The 13,586-nt window shown below is 39.2% G+C and overlaps 1 protein-coding gene across 2 annotated transcripts; it reads left to right on the plus strand.

The window, feature by feature from the left end:
* The first annotated feature begins 3,873 nt into the window (after positions 1 to 3,873).
* On the plus strand, positions 3,874 to 12,992 carry LOC127773686 (serine/threonine-protein phosphatase BSL1 homolog). 2 transcript variants are annotated; one of them, XM_052299820.1, is made up of 21 exons: positions 3,874 to 4,538; positions 4,680 to 4,740; positions 5,055 to 5,133; positions 5,225 to 5,304; positions 5,410 to 5,504; positions 6,112 to 6,211; positions 7,011 to 7,080; positions 7,961 to 8,062; positions 8,276 to 8,357; positions 8,441 to 8,608; positions 9,145 to 9,313; positions 9,393 to 9,618; positions 10,265 to 10,435; positions 10,504 to 10,742; positions 10,904 to 10,988; positions 11,082 to 11,180; positions 11,258 to 11,457; positions 11,536 to 11,611; positions 11,767 to 11,902; positions 11,980 to 12,119; positions 12,303 to 12,992. In XM_052299820.1, the coding sequence occupies exons 1-21, from the start codon at positions 4,325 to 4,327 to the stop codon at positions 12,384 to 12,386; spliced, it is 2,676 nt and encodes an 891-aa protein (XP_052155780.1). In that variant the 5' UTR covers positions 3,874 to 4,324; the 3' UTR covers positions 12,387 to 12,992. The 2 variants fall into 2 exon arrangements, with proteins under 2 accessions (XP_052155780.1, XP_052155781.1); XM_052299821.1 differs by having other exon boundaries at positions 9,145 to 9,289.
* Positions 12,993 to 13,586: the final 594 nt, after the last annotated feature.

Here is a 13,586-nt window from a genome sequence, read left to right on the forward strand (position 1 = left end):
TGAATTGTTAGATTTGTTTCTAGATTTGTGCAAGTGAGGAAGGAAAAAAAATCACAGTGTGCATACATGTGAGAGGATTCATTCCCACGATCTCCGTTTCACTGAAATATCATGTTACGTAGAGATTTTAAAAAGTTACATACAAGTTACATTGTAGTTACACGTAAGCTATAATATAATTACATCATAATTATACTATAGTTATATTTGTTAAATTTTTGAAAAAAAATGTTGATAAATGTATAAGTGATCCCTTTTATTATTATCTAGATTTATTGTACTATAATATATCAAGACTCGTCTTTGTTTATTTTAGAATGGAAGAAGTAATAATTTTGCAAGTATTTTTGTCCTAACCATATAGATATAGGCATTCAGTGAAGTATCTCTATTGGCAAATAAACAATATATTTTTCCTCCTGTTCAAGGAAAATAATAATAATAATTTAGGTCCTGCTCAAATGCTCAAAAGAGCTCATAGGTCATTCCCAGCGAGAAATGATGATTGATTCTAAGTTCATAATAATTATTCAAGGGAAAACGCGAATGAACTGAACGTTACAAAGTTAAAAGGTTTTCCAAAATATGCCAAAGAAGAAAAGTTATTGGAGATCATGCCATTTAGCTTAGAAAGTGTGCCATGGATACTCCATAATCTATAAGTTATAAATGACGAGAATGATGTCTTATATGTAAATTTATATATAAATAGATGAGAACATTAAATCAAATAGTTTGTACGTTTCTATAATGGTTTAGCCTCAAAATTGGGCCAAAAGGGACATGGGTATCTCTTTTTTGTGTGAAATGATTAGAAACTGGTAACGACCAAATTTGATAATATCTGCATCGGAAAGAAGGTTGGATTGAAGCGGAATCGAAGATGAGGATTATAGCGGAAACAGAGTAAAAATCGGCTGAGGTTTGGATCGGCTACGATTAGAATCGGCTAAGTCCGAGTTGGACTGGGTTAAGTGATACAGTCTATTCTGACAATACGAATTGTATCCGATATCGGGTTTGAGTTGATGTACTTCAATATGATTGCCGCACATGGATAGAGTCCTGTGAAGGCAATTGTATCTATTAATTAGGATATTTTATGTAATTTCCTTAGAGATATGCTTGGGCAAAAGTTTGCCGCAAAAGACTTATGGTATATTAGAGTTTGTTAGAGATAATAGTCATGTCCGGTATGGACATATCTTGTAATTCTCGGGTATAAATAGACCCCGAGCCCTATGTAATTTTTAACACACGTTCAATACAATTTCGGCACATCGCCACCCTTTTTGCTTTAGTTTTATTTCGACGAGTTCTTGCTTTCGGGTTGAGCTGCATCGGTTTCGATTTTCAACAAGAGGTAAAACTTGTTATGACGGCTTGCGTTCTCAGGATTAGTGCTTCTATCTTTATGACACTCTAATCTTATTTATGTAATTCATTGAATTATCATGTATCTTACATAATCTCTAGCAGTGTCGCCATCTAACCTACAATCAGCTAACATCTGTTAACATAGGGCAGCCGATTAGGTTAAATATCGATGTTGGTTTAGATTGTATAAGATATCTACCACTCTATGAAACTTCCAGCGGTTTGATTGTCTAGATATCGTTCTTCTTTTCATACTTAATGCTGCATCAGTTGAGTTTGACCTATTAAGTCGTGCTTAGAATATCAATCTCTAGCATGCCTTCTGGTTGCTGATTAGGGTAGTATCGGAGTTTCAGCCGATCTTATCTGATTTAACTATATTTACTTTATATGCTTCATTAACACATTAGATCTGCCATTTATGTCAAGATATTGTTGCATTTAAGTATATTAAGCTTCGGTCTGTTATATTTAACCTCTTAACAGAGAGTTGTATCGGAGTACTAGATGATACATGCTAGATCTATCTGATCGGCTATGCTGTAAACACATATAGTTCTGTTATTAGCATATATTTCAATCTACGTGATTTATACTGTCTCGGCATGATGACCGATCTATCCCAATCACTTGGTTTAAGTATATGTCGATATAAGAATTATATTCTATTGACATCTACAGCCGATCGAATAGATTTAGTTCTTCATTATCTATTTATAACCGCCGATCGACTCACATATGACATTGGCTCAAAGATAAATGATACGTCATCGGCACATAGCCGATCGGCTATCATTTATGGATTTAACCACGATTGTATTGTCTTTGTTTCTTGTTGATTGCAAAATCAAATCAACTGGCACGCTAGCATACCCGAAGGCGAGTTTTGGACCTGCACTGGAGTTAAGCAGATCTCCTAGGCCTCGTGTTTTACGTCAACAGAAACATACCCTAGTTTATATGCTTAGCTTATCGTGTTTCTGATGTCAATGAAAGGGATGGTTCTTGGGTATTCTTTTATAGTCATACTAATTAAAAAAACTCTTATAGTAACCTAATTAACAATCAATCGATATCACCCTGATGACACAATATCTACTACCTAGTGCCCCTGTCCAAATAGCTGAGATGATTTTCTTCATGTCTTCAAAGCACAATCCTTTACACCTCCTGTCTCAACAACCCACTTTCTACATGCCCTTTGTGCCTCCGTGTTGGTTTTAATCACTATCTCTAGTGCCTTTGTGATTATATATGATTACTCACTTTATTTCTAAAACCTAATAGCTTTAGTGTTTGTTATATTGTGCATGTATAAAATGTCCAATTTCCACACTACGACATGGCTTAGATATCACTCCCTATGTTTTATATTATAAGGATTGTTTCGATTTCTTTTAGTCATTTTTTATATTTTACCAAGTTTACTAAAAAGTATAGCAACATTTCTATATAACACAAAACAATACATACTAAAATACATTCAACGTTATATTTATTGAAATCAAAATGGTGTTGTATATGTTGCTAAAATTTTTCTTTAAACTTGGTCAATTATAAAGACGTTTGACTAGAAAAAAGTTAAAACATTATGAAACAGAGTGAGTACTAGTTTCTTAATAATTAAGTGCCCACTTGGCATAGCTTCCGCTTTAAGATGGAGCTTATTTCGTTTCACTGATTTTTAAAAATAAGTTTATAAAATATATATTTAATCATCTTCGTCGTGATCATGAAAAAAAACTGAAGAATGGAGGCGGGAGAGAAAGCCACTAAAACCAAGCTTAAAATAGAAAATTAAATTATAATCCAATCACGATAGTTAGTGCCGTGGTCCAAGTGTTCAACGATAAAAATGTGTATTAAGTCATGGCGCCACAACACTTGCTTAGAGCAATTAATAGCGTAGTTTTACATGTTTTTGAGTCGTGGCACCAAAGCACTCGCTTAGGTCAATTAATAGCCTAGTTTTGTATGTTCCATGCATACTGTACTGTTTTCTAATATCTCGTTGAGTCGTTTCATGGATCACTCACTTTTTCTATATAACTCAAATCAATTTTATCGGTTGACTACTAATAGACCATACACATACTTTTAAACTGATTCGTCAACCATATGACCACCCGCAAAAACCGATGACCATCAAACAACGACATTTCTCCTAATACCTCAAAGTCATCTTTGAAAACCCGCTTAATTTTGTCATCTCTAACCAAAAAAAAAAGTTGACAAATGTCACGGTTGAAAGAAAAGAAAAAGAAGGTATTAGGACACGCACACAGCACACGGCACTGGAGGAAGCATCCTAGAATTTTTTTTTTCTAGAACGCCATGGCGTTCCCACACACCTCCTCCTGTTGCTGTCCCCGGAGAAGAAACCCCTCCTGGTCTAATCTGAGCCGTGTACGGTGTACTATCAATAGTACTAGTAGTAATTCACACCAGTTAGAGCCCCCGGCCAACCAGGACTCGTCTGCTCCGCTCATCTGCGCTGCTGGCTGCTGCGACGGCGCCCCCACCACCCTCCGGCCGGCGGCGGCGGCCGCGCCTCCCATTTACTCCCGCCTCGTCCTCCTCGTCTCTCTCTCTCTCCTCCGATGGTGGTGGTGGTGGTGGTGTCCTTCCCCCACCTCTGAGCTGTTGCTGCCAGCTGCCACCATTGACTCCGGCAAAGCGTACACCCCATTTAACCCACCGTCGCTGACGCCTGGGCCCCACCGTATTGAATCCACCTCTAACACCTGGGCCCCACCAAATTCCCCACCCCCCTCTACTCTCCTCTCCTCTCCGCGAGCTCGAATTTCCAGTGCCGTGTGCTGTGTGCGTGTGTGTGTGTCTCTCTCTTTGGTTACTACCGCCTCGGATCCCAAGCTGCTGCGGCGGCGGTGGCGGCGGCGGGGAGCTAGGGTTTTGGAGGTGGGGGGAGGAGGAGGAGGAGGAGGGGATGGGGACGGCGGGGAAGGGGGCGTGGGTGGTGCCGGCGCCGGCGTACAGGGAGGTGGAAGGGTGGGAGGGGGCGGGGGACGACTCGCCGGGGTTCAGGTGCGGCCACTCGCTGACGGTGGTCGCGCCCACCAAGGGGCACGGCCCGCGGCTCATCCTCTTCGGCGGCGCCACTGCCATCGAGGCCGGCGCATCCTCAGGCATGCCGGGCATCAGTACGGTGCTCTTTTTTTTTTTTTTTAAAGTCTCGCGCGCGTCGTGTTTGCTTGAGCTTTTCTCCTCTCTCTATCTCCCCTTGTGATGTGATGTGGTGGTGCTCTAATGGTTTGGGGGTTTTGGGGTCTCTCTGCTTGAAGGGCTCGCGGGGGTGACGAACTCGGTGCACTCGTATGATGTGGACACGCGCAGGTGGACGAGGTACGGGCGCTGCTCGCGTTTAGATTTTGTTTCATATGGCTGCTCAGAAATCTAGGGTTTAGCTCAATTTCCAGGTCTCCTCATCCCTTGGAGTTCATTTGAGGTTCAATTTCGTATATTCTGTGTTATATAGTCTTTTAGGGTTATGGTATGCATGGTGATGAAATCATTGTCTTATATTTGTGCTGTCGTGCGTTTAGGATGAGAAATGCATTCCACCCATTCAACTAATTTGCTTAACTTGGCCGTTAAGGGAAGGAATGGGATTATGGGTTCAAATAATCAGGGTTTAAGTTCAATTCTTAATGACGCAGATTGCATCCAGCTGGAGAGCCTCCATCGCCGAGGGCTGCACATGCTGCAGCTGCCGTAGGAACGATGGTTGTTTTCCAGGTATTTGGAACTTGGGATCTTCGATTTTTTGTTCGGTACCTGTCTACTTACTTCTAATTAATTAATTGTGAGTGATGCAATGTTTGCATAGGGTGGTATTGGACCAGCGGGGCACTCGACAGATGATCTCTATGTTCTTGACCTGACAAACGACAAGTTTAAATGGCACAGGTGAATGTTAAAGACACCAGCCTTTTTGTTTGCGGATGCATTTGCCCTTTTTGGGCTTATCATTGGATGGATATGTGATGTCTACATTTCTGCCATTGGATGCAGGGTTGTTGTTCAGGGGGCTGGGCCTGGTCCTCGCTATGGTCACTGTATGGATCTGGTAGCCCAACGTTATCTTGTAACTGTCTCTGGAAATGATGGTTAGCCCTTCGATGCTAAATTCTCCAAATCAGTGAATTGTATTTCCATAATAATTTTTATGGCGTTCCACCTCCTTACTATTTATGGAAGTCCATTTTGTTTTGACTGGCATGTTGTAACACTCTAATGAATATACCTGCTTATAAGTTTTAACTGCCTGCCAGTTAGGGCTCTCCACAATAGAGTATTTATTAAACATATCTATATAACTTGTTCCCTAAACAAGGACAGTTTCTAACAAAAGTGCATGCACCCAAGTGGAAGAGGAAATATGGCCTGAATTTCACTCGCACTTGTTCAATTTATAAAAAGAAAACATGGAACTAGAACAGTTTCTTTGGTACAAAAACGCTTTCACTGCAAATATATATGGACATTTCAGTACCTTGGCTATCCGTATTCAGTAACAAAACTATAGATAACTTGTCTATTATTGTTATAGATTTATAGTTCAGCCAACTTTTTAAGTAGCCTGAAGTTCTCAACCCATTAGAAGATTTCACATGGGTTGCTTATTTATTGCCTTCTAAAAGGATTTCGCTAGCATGTTTTGGAATAACTTTTAATAGTTGTCGGACTTGTCAAATAATGTTTCTTTTGGTACAGGAAAGCGAGTCTTATCGGATGCTTGGGCTCTGGACACAGCACAGAAACCATATAGGTGGCAGAAACTTAACCCTGATGGCGATAGACCTTCAGCGAGAATGTAAGTCAGTCCACTACTTTAGAGAGCTTCACTGCATCAGATCAATTCACTTTTCATTGTTACTACATATTTGTTTATTTTCTTCTATCCAGCCCCTTGCGAGTGGTCAACCTGACCTCCTTTTTAGTAGATTGGCAACCTACTATGTATTTGTTGTATTTGACTTTCTTGGACAAACTGCAAACGGTCTCATCTTCCAATATTACTCCATGTTGGAAACTGTTGAATCTTTGTTAGCCTTGTTTTCTAGCTATATTTGCAAGCGCTCTTACACTAAAGAAAAGAAGGAAAAATAACTGTATAGACGAGCCTGTATTATGCATACAATCTGGTATTTTGTCTTTTTACAGGCTTGTCTGGGTTTGCTTTTCAGTTTCACGTAATTCTTCTATGCTATAAAAAATGAAAATCAATATTTTTAAAGCTAATCAAGGGTCCGATTTTTGGCCTGCCACTATTCCACTAATAATAACGCTTAATTACTTGTGAAATTTAGTGAGAGGGATAAAGATAGAGCATAAAAATACTGTTTTATAACCGTAGTAACAATGTTGAGTTCTGCACATAACACTATGGTAATTGTTCTGACAGCGTACAAATAAATAGTATGATGTATCTGGATGAAACTCACAGCATAAATGGCATTGTAAATTACAGCATGTAGCACTTAATTCAGCATGCTTTTATGTAAAATGAAACTAGCACTTCACAAGTTTCTTAGGTGTAGCGATTGCATTTAATTTACACTGTTTGTATAAACGTGCAATGTCTTACTTTGTTTCATTCTAAATCACTGTAGGTATGCTACTGCCAGTGCACGCACCGATGGCATGCTTTTACTTTGCGGTGGAAGGGATGCTTCTGGGATGGTAGTCTTATGCTTTTGTTACTGTTTGTTAGCTCTAAAATATTCTCCTTAGGTCATAATGTCATATTATGTTTTTATATGATGTTATGTGTCATTGTTTAACTATGGTCTGCTAGTGCAAGAACCTCATATGCATATATGGTGAATGAAGATCATCGATGGCTTTATGTAATGCATGAGTTCTGGTGGCTGAGAACATCCATTCATTATTTAGTACTTCCTCTGTCCCAAAATGTTGCTACCTAAACCCTAAACTAGACAACGAATCTGGACAGAGGTTTTATTCAGATTCGTTGTCCTAGGATGGGTCAAATCCCATCCTAGTTAGCAACATTTTGGGACGGAGGTAGTAATGGATTAATATATTCTTAGGATAGCTCCTACACATTTAATATGCTAATTATCAATGCTCTCTTCCTAATTATCTATCTTTGGAAGTTGGAACTTTGGAAGGCAAGCATCACTGTTTGTTATGGATAATATCACTAGAATGAAAAAAAACATATTCTCTCTCTCTCTCTCTCTCTCTTATCTTCAAGTGGTTCTGCATCAAGTATTATAGCAAGTTCTTAAGCATGGTGTTTTAGCATTTTTAATGTGTTGTACTGTTATGCATATTTTATAGGCAGTGGGACTTGTACTAAAATTAGGATTGCTTTATCATGCCAATCAAGTTATCTACTACCTCCGTCCCAAAATATAGCAACTTTTGGCTATGAATCTAGACACACAGTTGTCCAGATTCATAGCTAAAAATGTTTATATTTTGGGACGGAGGAAGTAGTTTTATTATTATAAGATGCTGGTTGAACATTAGGTTTGTGTGTCATTAAATAATTTTATGTTGAGATTAATTTATGATACGTGCAATGTATGTGCAGCCACTTTCTGATGCTTATGGACTACTAATGCATACAAGTGGCCAGTGGGAGTGGACACTAGCTCCAGGGGTATCTCCATCTCCAAGATATCAGCATGCAGCTGTAAGTTAACCATACACGAAAGCTGAATTTCTTGATTTGTTGATGATGAATCGGTGCTCAGATGGTGTTAACGGGTTCTCCTGGTTGGTTGGTTTCAGCAATGACTTTCTTTCTTTAAAATCTTGCCTCATATTTATTGATCTAATTTCTGCACTCAAGCACATACAATATTCTGCTTTTCTTATATTGATGGCTCGTGGTCGTATGTTTTAGGTCTTTGTTGGTGCTCGGTTGCATGTTACTGGTGGAGTCCTTAGAGGAGGGAGAGCCATTGAGGGAGAGGGTGCAATAGCAGGTGAGTTTACCTCCTTTTGTTCCCACAGCTTTCATATGCTTATTTCTACTCTCTTGGACTCAACCATACCACACTTTCTGAAGTTCTGGACACTGCTGCTGGAGTTTGGTTGGATAGAAATGGCATTGTGACCTCTCGCACATTGAAGTCTTCACATGACCATGATGCTTCTTCGGATCTACTTCGCCGTTGTCGTCATGCAGCTGCTTCTGTTGGAACGCAGATATACATTTATGGTGGTCTGAGGGGAGGTAACTGGTTTTGGATGCCATTTTCATGACTGGCTGCCTCATTCTGTATTTGTCCATCTGAGAATTGGAGAAACCTTTTCAAACAATACTGTGACCATTGTTGTCTGAACTGTATTTTTCCTTTTGCTGTCACTAGATGGCATTACTATACTTAATATTTGTTTCTCAATGTAGTGGGGTTGGCAGTTGTCACCTCGATGTGTTTAGTGTAGACAATCCACACATGTTTAGACAATCAAATTTGTAGTCTGGCAATTTTCTAACAGAATTGAAATATTCCATTTAACTATTCAGCGTTTTAGCAAGGTACAGATATTAGATAATGATAGAATTTCCTATTTATATCAAGGCCACAAAGTTTTTGTAAGCAACTGATGAGTAGATGGGAAAATGGCATGCTTTTCATTTCCGTTACTCTGCATTGTTATATTTCAGTGTCAACTGTGGATTATTCCAAGTTTTACTTTTTGGTGTGATGATTGATATATCTCCAAATTTATGCTGTTGAAAATCTAATATATGTTCTTTTCAAACAGATATTCTCCTCGACGATTTTCTTGTTGCTGATAATGCACCTATCCAATCAGAATTTACTTCATCTATGTACGACAGAGTCCCAAGGGCAGAAAATCAAAATAGAAACCACAATTTTAATTCAGATTCTCCCACTACAAATAACAGGCACGAGATAGCTTCTGGTTTCAGGTTCCATACTCATCTTGTTTAACGCTACAAGAGTTCCTGCGTTCTAATGAACTCTAAATAAATTTTCCATTGTTTTCAGCACGGACAAGAAGTCCATTGACATGTTGACAGAGGCTTCAGCTGCCGAAGCTGAAGCTGTTAGTGCTGTATGGCGTGCTGCACAGGAAGCATCTCATGCATCTTCAGAAGATAGCCTGTCAGAGGGAATAGGATCTGAGTCCCCACTCAGTGAAACTTCACCGATGCCTGAGGATTTAGACGATGGAGGCTCCCTAGAACCAGATGTGAAGCTGCATTCAAGAGCGGTATGCATTTTGATGTTTCCTCCCATTTGCATTCTTAAAGTTGCAAACAATTAAAGCATCCTCACACAGTTTTGGGGTGTAATACAATCCTTTCTTTAGTTTTTCATTTTTGAAGCATCAAAAGGCAATTCTGGAAACATATGCCCTGGCAGGGGATGTGTGTGTTTTTCTTTGGGGGTGTGGTTTAACCTCCCCGCTACATGGGTTCAAATCCTAGGACCTAGTTGTGCACCATTCTCCTTCTTTAGTTGGTGCAACAGCTCCTGGCCCTTTTTAGGGTAGTTCATAATTTTCTGCAGTATTTTGCGTTGATCTGTTGAGTGGATGGGTTACTTTTTCAGTAGAAATTGTTTGGATCATAGTAGCATTTAACCTCAAGACCAATTTACTCAACATTTCAACACTGCATGATTGTAAAATGTCCCCTGTAATCTATTGATCTTCCGTTTCCCTCTTGTGGTCTAAATATCTAGTAATTTCCTCTTGTGGTACTTCCCTCTAAATCTTATGATGTAGAAGCCTCTTAAATTAAAGTTGGGCAGTTGGCTGATTTCTTTCCTAATGCATTCTGTTTGTTTTGTTGATTTCAATCAAGCTACTGCAGTATATTGATCCTAAATCCTGAATTCCCAATACCGTTTTGAAGGTTGTAGTTTCTAAAGAAGCAGTAGGAGATTTGGGATGTTTGGTCCGACAGCTTTCATTGGACCAATTTGAGAATGAAAGCAGAAGAATGCATCCCTCAAGCAATGATCAATCATATCCAGCCAAGAAAGCATTAAACAGACAAAGGTCCCCACAAGGTCTGCATAAGAAGGTAAGTTCCAATCTTTAATTTCTCAGTTTGTTGGAAGAACAATTTCCCTAACTTTCTTTTTGTTGCAGGTTATTTCGTTCTTACTTAAGCCAAGGAATTGGAGGGCTCCCGCTGAAAGGGCTTTTTTCCTTGATTCATACGAAGTTGGCGAGCTATGTTATGCTGCTGAGCAGATTTTTATGCAGGAGCCAACTGTTTTACAATTAAAAGCACCAATTAAAGTATTTGGTGATCTTCATGGGCAGTTTGGGGACCTAATGCGCCTTTTTGATGAATATGGTTATCCATCAACTGCTGGCGATATAACGTTAGTTGCTTCTGAACTTTTTAATCATATTTTGTTTTCAAAGCCTACTAGAGTGTACTAGATGTTTCCAAATATATCCATTTTTTTCTGTTGTTATATCCTTCCAAATACTTTGAACACGTGCTTTTCTTTGTCTAAACACCTGTTTCTATTTTTCTTAGGTATATTGATTATCTCTTCTTGGGAGACTATGTTGACCGAGGTCAGCACAGCTTGGAAACAATAACATTGCTTCTTGCTCTTAAAGTGAGTCTTTATTTCTGGTAATTGAAATACATTGATTGCCACAACACTATTGTCATGAAGTTATTTCTGAGCCATTGAAAACATATCCTGCAGATAGAGTACCCTGAAAACGTCCACTTGATTAGGGGAAATCACGAGGCTGCTGACATCAATGCACTTTTTGGGTTCCGCCTTGAATGCATAGAGAGAATGGTAGTTATTATAATACTTAATACATATTTGAACTATAGAAGTTTTTTGATGTGGTAATTGTCTTAACTCTTATGCAGGGTGAAAGTGATGGCATATGGGCTTGGACAAGATTCAATCAACTGTTTAATTATCTCCCACTTGCTGCCATGATAGAAAAGAAAATAATTTGCATGCATGGTGGCATTGGAAGGTCAATAAACACTATCGAGCAAATCGAGAAACTTGAACGGCCTATCACAATGGACGTTGGATCTATTATTCTCATGGACCTTTTATGGTACCTATTCTTATTTTGTTGTCTTCTACATTCATCTGTATATGACAATTCATGAGTACTTTCCTTGTATAAATACAGGTCCGATCCTACAGAAAATGATAGTGTGGAGGGTTTGAGACCAAATGCACGAGGGCCTGGCTTGGTGACATTTGGGGTATGATATGATAATTGAGCTCTCCTACTATGCTCGTTGTTTTCCTTTTAAGTTTGAGTGCTAGCAACATCAAATTAAACTACACATGCTTCTTTTTTTATGAAATAAATCATACTGTAATCTGCTTGTTAAACTTTTTCCTGTCTACTTTGCAGCCTGATCGAGTGACTGAATTCTGTAAACGAAACAGATTGCAACTAATCATAAGAGCTCATGAGTGTGTTATGGATGGGTTTGAGCGTTTTGCTCATGGGCAATTGATAACTTTATTTTCAGCCACTAACTATTGTGGTATGTCTCCTCTAACTTCCTTTGTTACCTATGCAAGTATGCAACCAAGTTTTTTGCTAAGACCATGCGTGCACCAGGTACTGCAAACAACGCTGGGGCCATACTTGTGGTGGGCAGGGGACTAGTTATTGTTCCAAAGTTAATTCATCCACTTCCTCCACCAGTTAATTCTCCAGAGTCTTCCCCAGAACGTGCCATGGACGCCACATGGATGCAGGTTAGAATGAGTATTTCTTTCTTCTCATTTCTCTAGTGAGATAAGGCAAGGCACAACTTGATTGTGAGCAACAACTTTTTATCAACAGCATTAGGTTCTGATTCATCTAAAAAAACTCAACATTAGGCTCTGAATGTATGGCTCATTTAATGATTTGTTTGCACAATTTCTGATCAAATGCAGGAACTTAACATACAACGGCCACCTACACCAACTAGAGGACGGCCACAGTCTGCTAGTGACAGAAATTCTCTTGCTTATATATGATACATCGTTGAACCACCTCCAGCTTCTTGATCCATGTTTCTTGACGGAAATCTCTTTACCAGTCACAAGGTACATACATTATACATCCAAACAACCTGCAGCCGAGCATCACATCACAGGCCCCCTGTTTGTCGAAGGTGTTCATCTGGTGATTAGTTCATTGTGACGCTTCAGTGTTCAGTGTAGTTGATATGACTTCATCTCCTCGGTTGGAAGCTACACAACCGTTCAGAGCTTCAAATCGTAAGCGAAGCTATGTGCTTCCCGGTCCCTCTCATCTACACCAATTTTAAAGGACAGAATGGAATGATGAGCAAATAATCGAGTTGTATGTACTTTGGGTGGTTTACCTGTAACTTTAGTGTACATGATTAGTTCATTGTTTACTCAGGAGTAAGAAGGTTGTAATGACTGTACACCATGTCCCCAGTGTGGGACGCTGCTTTGCACAGCGCAGCTATACAAGGTTGTCGAAGTTAGATTGGACGGGGAGCTTTGAGGCTTTATCCCGTCGCTCGTTGTAGAGCGTGATGAATGTTTGTAAGCGAACCGTGTTGTGATTAATTAAATTTATTGGTGTGTGAACAATAAATTATGTTGTGCTTAGATCAAGAGATGATCGATTAAACTTGTCTGATAAACAGAGAAAAAAAAAGGAGCGAGTGTTTGATCGTATTGATACTGTGGATCCAAATGGGTAATCAGGTTGGTTCTGGGGTTTTGGACCTTTTGGTAGAAGGGTGGAGATGTGTACGACCTTTTTGCACGTTACTCCTGACTGCTCGGGCGTTTCAATTGATACATCCGCTCTTTTCTTTCTTAGAAACAGTGATCCAATCGACGTGTGCTGTACCGTGTGCGAGTGTTGCCAGGATATGAATTGGCTTAACGACGATTTTTTACTTCTCGCAACTCGAATTGTAAGGGATGTTTTCTTGGACGATTTTTATTTTCTTTTGAAACGAAAAAAAACTCAAAATGAAATGAAAAACTGAAACTAACTCTCTCAAGATGGAAAAAAAACTCAAATACAACTCAAGTGGCATGAAAAAAGAACTCAAAACAGACAAAAAAAAACACTCAAAATGAAATGAAAAGAACTCAAATTTAACTCAAGCGCAGGAGGGAAAAAAAAAACTCATTCAACTCACGTGGCATTAAAAAAAAACTCCAAACTCTAAAATCAAATTTAACTCAAGT

Source organism: Oryza glaberrima, chromosome 5 (assembly GCF_000147395.1).
Source record: "Oryza glaberrima chromosome 5, OglaRS2, whole genome shotgun sequence".
Taxonomy (NCBI): Eukaryota; Viridiplantae; Streptophyta; class Magnoliopsida; order Poales; family Poaceae; genus Oryza; species Oryza glaberrima.